The sequence below is a fragment of the Zea mays genome, chromosome 5, assembly GCF_902167145.1.
Source record: "Zea mays cultivar B73 chromosome 5, Zm-B73-REFERENCE-NAM-5.0, whole genome shotgun sequence".
In the NCBI taxonomy this organism is placed as follows: Eukaryota; Viridiplantae; Streptophyta; class Magnoliopsida; order Poales; family Poaceae; genus Zea; species Zea mays.
In genome coordinates, this window is record NC_050100.1 from 222,028,260 (window position 1) to 222,034,756 (window position 6,497).

The 6,497-nt window shown below is 45.1% G+C and overlaps 1 protein-coding gene across 1 annotated transcript; it reads right to left on the reverse strand.

Annotated features, from left to right (window-relative positions):
• Nucleotides 1-268: 268 nt before the first annotated feature.
• LOC103628901 (protein EXECUTER 2, chloroplastic) lies at nt 269-1,529 on the reverse strand. Its single transcript, XM_020538270.1, has 3 exons — nt 1,212-1,529; nt 553-673; nt 269-480 (listed from the first exon to the last, which is right to left on the reverse strand). The coding sequence occupies exons 1-3, from the start codon at nt 1,497-1,499 to the stop codon at nt 269-271; spliced, it is 621 nt and encodes a 206-aa protein (XP_020393859.1). The 5' UTR covers nt 1,500-1,529.
• Between the last annotated feature and the right edge of the window lie 4,968 nt (nt 1,530-6,497).

Sequence of the window (6,497 nt, forward strand, 5' to 3'; positions counted from 1 at the left end):
GAGGATTTTTGAATCCAGGCTGAGCTATTCTACCCTGACCTTTATAACTGGCAATCTGGGAGAAAAGAAGGAAGTATAATTAGAATGAAAAAAACTGCACGTGACTTTCATTTCTCATAATATAACAAACTAACATCCGAGCATATTTCAAACAATCTTATCTGCAGACAGAAATTACCACACCGAATTCCTCTGGATACGCGCCCCGATTTCAAGTCGCTTGCCCTTCCCAATCTTCGCACAGAATGTTATCTGTGACAATATATGATCAGTAGAATATCATGGGAGCCATATTGACATATTTTTTTAGAAAATAAAAGTTGCAAACCTGGCCAGCAGGGACACTCAGATCACCAGTCAACTTTACTGCTTCGGCATACTCGAAAAACTCAACGTCATCGGAACTATTCCAGTGGTCGAACTTCCAATGGAGCTGCACAATTTCTGGTCCATATGGACTAAATGCTCCCACATAGAGACCTATGTTAGCCCAGCATTACAACTGTTAGATCATACAGGAAATGCTCATCAACTTAACTGGGGAAACTTTACCATTAAATGGATCCATGCTGTTAGTGTCCATAATGATCCGGTTAAAAAAGGTATTATCGGCGAGCTTGACTCGGGCCTTGCTTAAGGTAAGCCTTAAAAGCTCCTGAACTTCTTTATTTATCTGCAGTTACAACCATCTGTCAGTTGACTTGCTTGCAATAAGATGGTATGAACTAGTGGCAAAAGACAGCATAAAGAGAAGCCGTCTAGCATAATATGAAATGGGCAAATGGAAGGTGATCTTGACAGCATAGAATCAGTTAAAACCGCATCATATGATGGAAATAATAAGATAATGAATACCAATCGGTGCTAATAGTAATTAATAGTTCTTTTTGTCAAGGTTACAAATCCAGAAACCATCAGGTTGTTCGAAAATCGTCCAGCCAGTTCAGGCCACCCAGTTTCTTGACCTTTTTGTATATAGCAAAACAATCACGTTTGCTTATTCTGGAAGGTATGCAAGACTACTGATATAACTGTACATCACATAAGACTTGAAAAGTTCCTAAAGAAACACCTTTAGGATCTTGGTGCCTTTAATGCCTTACAAAATTTCACCCAACTGTGAACAAGCATTGATGCACATGAGTATAAATCATAATTCATAATTTTTTCAAAGTTACAGGCATGTATAGCTAAATACATGTCATTCCTACCTTTGAAGAACTCTTGGTTGTACCCCATAATGCCTTGGCAACATCAGACGGCATAAGCTCTGAGGCTAATTTAGCAGCCATATCTGCAACTTTCTGTTTTGCAGCCTTCGTTTCAGGCAGATCATGACCAGAACCATTTCCAGGAATGTACAGTTCAAAGGAGTCTTTTTCCATGTTATTTATTTCAGCTGGAACATGAACATATGATTTTGTTCTGGCATCTTCTTTATTGTGAACCACACCACTGATAAAGAGCTTCACTTTCGTACTTTTACTTTCTTCATCCATATTTTCTTCTGGAACATCCTCCTCCTGCTCAAGTTCTTCTGGAACGTCTTGAGAAATCCAGTGATTTTAAGGGCATCTTGCCCCACAGTTTCAACACATTTCTTATACATTACCCTACCTTGAAAGATTGTAGAAAACATATTATCAAAATGGTGAAATGTAAATGACATTGATAAGTGTAGCTGAAAGATGCATATGCCAAACAACATGGCTAATGTTCACCAAACGTATGGGAACACACTGTAAATAATTGAAAACCCTTAATAATATAAATATGGACAATTACTTACGGGGACAACAGAAGTGGTATTGAATCCAATGTGTACAACAATACCAAAGGTCTGTTTAGAAGCATACAAAGATAGAACTGCCTGTAGCATCGTGGAGTGGCCCATCAGCGGCACGACGCCGACGATGGAAACTCGTCACACCAGCCGGGATCCCACCCACGAAGAGCTTCCAGTCTCGTTGGCCTCCTCCTCATGCGGGGAGCGGAGCTAGGGACACAAGACCGAAGGGGAATAACAAGAACATCAAATTAGCAAACCCGACGACGTGCCCGATGAGGACGAGGAGGACGTGGAGGAGGACGAGGACGAGCGGGACGAGGCGATTACCGGCGGGGCTGCCTCCCCGTGCGATGGATGGCGTTCCTGCCCCGGCCCCTGCCCTGCCCCCACGGTCGGTCATCCTCGCCACTAGGACCGCAAGCGTTTTCCGTCGCTGGCGGGGCGCGAGAGGGGCGGAGCCTCGCGGCAAGCCTGTCCCTGGTTACCCAGGACGGGGAGGAGAATGGCCAGACTCGTTCGGGCTTGCTAGCGGCAGGCGCCTCGGGGGCGTCGGGCGCGTGGGCGCCGCTGCCTGGCTCGCTCTTGCTGCGATGGAGGAGCATGTCCCTGATGAACACCCAGCGCCGGGACCCGCGCGCTGACGATGTGCCCGACGAGGACGAGGAGGACGTGGAGGAGGACGAGGACGAGCGGGACGAGGCGGTTACCGGCGGGGCTGCCTCCCCGTGTGTTCCCGTCGCGTCGGGGCCGGGGCCGAGATCCGGCGCCGGGACGACGAGCGCATTGATCAGCTTGAGCCGCGGTGACGCGCTGCGGAGCGGGGACATGGACCGCGCGCGGCGGTGCACAGACGCGCTCTGGGGCATGAGGTCGCGGCCGCGCGTCGGCACGCGGTCGCCCACACAGTTGTAGCATCCCAAAAATTCAAATATTGAAATTTTCTCAAACTCGCTCTAAATTCAAAATGAATTTCAAATTTCATTTCAAAATGTTTGTTTACGAGTGGATATCAACAAATAAAATTATAGTGGTCTATATTCTCTCTAAAATCCTCCTCAAAATATCCTACAAATATTTCCCCAGTGATCACCCTCAAACTCTTTCAGAAATACTACCCAAATATTCCACTCATATATCTCCAAGTATTTTCTTCCTGAGAAATACCTTCAGAATCATTTTTCAAGTCCCTACAAATATTTTCTCCATAACTTTCCTCATGCTCATACGTATACGTATGCCTCCAGTGTCATACGTTGAGCTATACAAGCTAATTACACTTATATAAGACAAATTCATGCTAATCTCCCACTAATTCTCTCATCCTCCCATTAATCCTCTCATCCCTCCCCCTAATCCCCCCACCATGGCTATAAATAGAGGGGCAAGGGCCTCCTCTCATCCCACCCCAAGCCATTTCATGGCAACTCTCTCCCTCCCCCCCCACACACGCCCACTCCACCTCCCACACAACCACCCACTAGCACAAGGATCGTTCGGTCGTTCTTCGATCGTCCGTCCACCTGTTCTTAGTTTGTTCGTTCGTTCGTCCGATCGTTCATGGTTCGTTCGTCCGATCGTTCAATCGTTCGTCCGTTCGTTCGTCCAAATAATCTTTTTCCTGACGTTATGCTGCCGAAATTCCGATCGTTCGTTCGTTCGATCATTCGATCGTTCATCGTTCGTTCATAGTTCCTATTCATCGTTCATCGTTCCTTCATCGTCACTATTCATCGTTCATCGTTCGTTAATACGAACTATTCACCATCACTACTATTCATCGTTACTATTCATCGATCATCTGATTACCCCAAATTTCAACTACTCATCTGTCATGCTGTCCAGTCCACCTAAGACCAGCCAGACCCATATTCTAGTCATACGAACTCCGGTGACTGTGATTTTCCTTCCAGTAGGGAACTTCCCATCTGGTCACCCATCTCAGATTTCTCCAAGTTGAGCACGCTTAACTTTGGGATTCTTTCAAGCCAGACTTCCAAAAAGAAAGGCGAACCATGTTTGTATGGATACGTCTTCAATCCTATAAAACCTGGTCCAAGATTCCACAGCCCACTCGGACCAGAATACCACAACATTCCAGCTATTTGGGTCTCGCCTTACTGTTGTCTGATGAGACACAGTAGGTAGGAACAGTTTCCACCAACATAAACCTCTGCCCAAGAAAAGCCCAAAAATAATTCCTCGCACCCCGCTCAAAAATACATTTGTATTTTTGATTTTCCAAATATCTCTAAATATTCAAATTCTAGAATATTTCTTTCCTTTTCTTTTTCTCCCTATGATTATAAAATCCAAAACTTCTCCATCTAAACTCAGATTTCAGTCATTATTGTTTCTAAAATTCTTGTCAAACTAATCCCTATCCAACCATGTCATCCCTTAAGCATGGTTCATATTCCAGAAAACTCCCAAAATACTCTTGTCCCATATTCTACCTATAACTCTCTTGTCCATGCTAAGTCGGACGATTCTTTTGTCATTATTCTCACCAATAGTGAACTTCACTGAGCTACACCACATACACCCAGCTATAAATACCCCCAGCTACCCTCTCCCACTCCACACACTCAACACCCTCAGCCAAGGCAAACACCCCACCCACTCAGTTACTCCGCTCTACCGGCTACACGCATAGTGTCGCTTCGCCTCCAGTCCACCCTCCTGGTAAGCACCTCCGCTCCACCACAAGTAGTACATAAACACCACATGACACAGATTCTACTCAAGACTCTGCCCATCCATATATCGCTATTCTGACCACTATACTAAATATTTGTTGGTGTACTTGCTGGTTTGTTGTTTGCTTGTTCATGTCGCATAGTTATCAGAGCGTTCGTGCCGTCTCATGGAGGCTAGATCTGCAAGTCTACGCCAGGCAGTGGAGCTAGAAGCCAGTTCTGCGAGGTCCCCTTCCCCCTTCGCCGGATAAGCACGACAAGCTCACTGGATCCCTTTGATGTATAAATTACCTATTTTTTTACAACCACAACCCTCAGCCTGTTATTTTATGCATGATATGATTTTGAGACAAGTTACTATGGCCACCCAGCCGCTTGCCGCAATCAATACTTGATATATTTGTTACAAATGATTTGAGAAAAGGTGTGAGTTTCCAAAAGAAAATGCTTTTTCAAAATGTGTATGATGAAGAGTTTCCACCCTTATCACCTTTGAGTAGGGATGATCAGGGACTCCCTGGTTTAGGGGAGGGCCTAAGGTGATGGCTCAGCTGGTTTAGGTGTGAGCAGAAGGATTGTCCCCTCATATAAGGACCGGTTTGTCATCCTTCACTACCTGTACTCATGATAAGTACAACCACTCGAGACTGTGTGAGCAGTCACTCAATCTGAACTCGTACGGTCCAACCCCAGGGTTATGAAGGCTGAGGAGCACCGGGAGGATAAGGAGGGGGAATGTTTTGTCCGGTTTGGGCATGGCGGTGGCCTGACTCCTTCCGGTATAACTGTTAAGGTTAGGACGTACAAGGAAAGAAACAGATTCGGCATTCGGGTCTCACGACGGTGAGATTGCAGAAACCAGACTAGTGGGTAAAGTGTACCCCTCTGCGTAGAGTTCAAACCTATTCGAATAGTTTGTGTCCACTGGTATGGACGAGTCTGGTGTGGTATGACAATTAGTGTTTTGTTTTCAAAAAAAGAGGTGCGTTTGAGAAAAATGGTTTTTAAAAGGTCCGACGGTTTAGCCGTGAGCTATGGTGGACGGGAAGTCCAGTAGCTATTTTCGAAAATGAAAACCAGTGGGAAACTGCTGAGATACCTGGATGGTTTAGTCCAGGGGATTTTGTTCTAATATTGAAAAACTTCCTGCTCCTTAGGGAGAGGATGCACTTTGAAAAAAATACAAAATGTTTTACAAAACAACCCTGCATAAAATATTGTTGTTTCTGCAAAATATCCTGAGCTCCACATATTCCATGCATTATATCTGATTCCCCCATTCCGCAGGTGAAGGTGGGCTGCTGAGTACGTTTGTACTCACCCTTGCTTATTTGTTGTTTTTCAGAAAAAGGAGATCGGGTAAGAGTTACGGTTGTTCCCAACCTTGCCTGTGGCTGTTGGACCGCTGATTTGCTTCGCTGCGTATATCGGGCTGCTTCAGCCCCACTCTGATGATATGTCCCGAGTTGTGGACCAACTCTTAAAGTTGATCGCCACCTTTATAGGTTTGTCTCGTTTAAGCAGATCTGGAATCATCTGTTGTATAAATGTGTTTACTAGCTTCCTGGGACTAGGGCTGGAAAAAAAGCTCGAGCTCGACGAGCTGGCTCGGGCTCGCAGCAGCTCGGCTCGGCTCGGACCGGCTCGACGCTCCGAACGAGCCCGAGCCGAGCCTGTTTTTCTGGCTCGTGAAAAGAGCGAGCCAGCTCGGCTCGGCTCGGTGCAGCTCGCGAGCTGGCTCGTGGCTCGACCCAACAACAATTTGTTACATAAAATCTTAATTAACATATAATATTAATACCGAGTAGACAATTAATTTATGTTATTTGAGATTATTATACAAAAATAATCTATTTTATATATTATATTAGTGATATATCTATTTTACTAATTTAAAATATGTTATTTAAAATATTTTTAAGATTTTATATTATAATTTAGAGAGCAGATTTAATTTTATACCTAGGCTCGTTGGCTCGGCGAGCCGGCTCGCGAGCCAGGAGCGAGCCAAG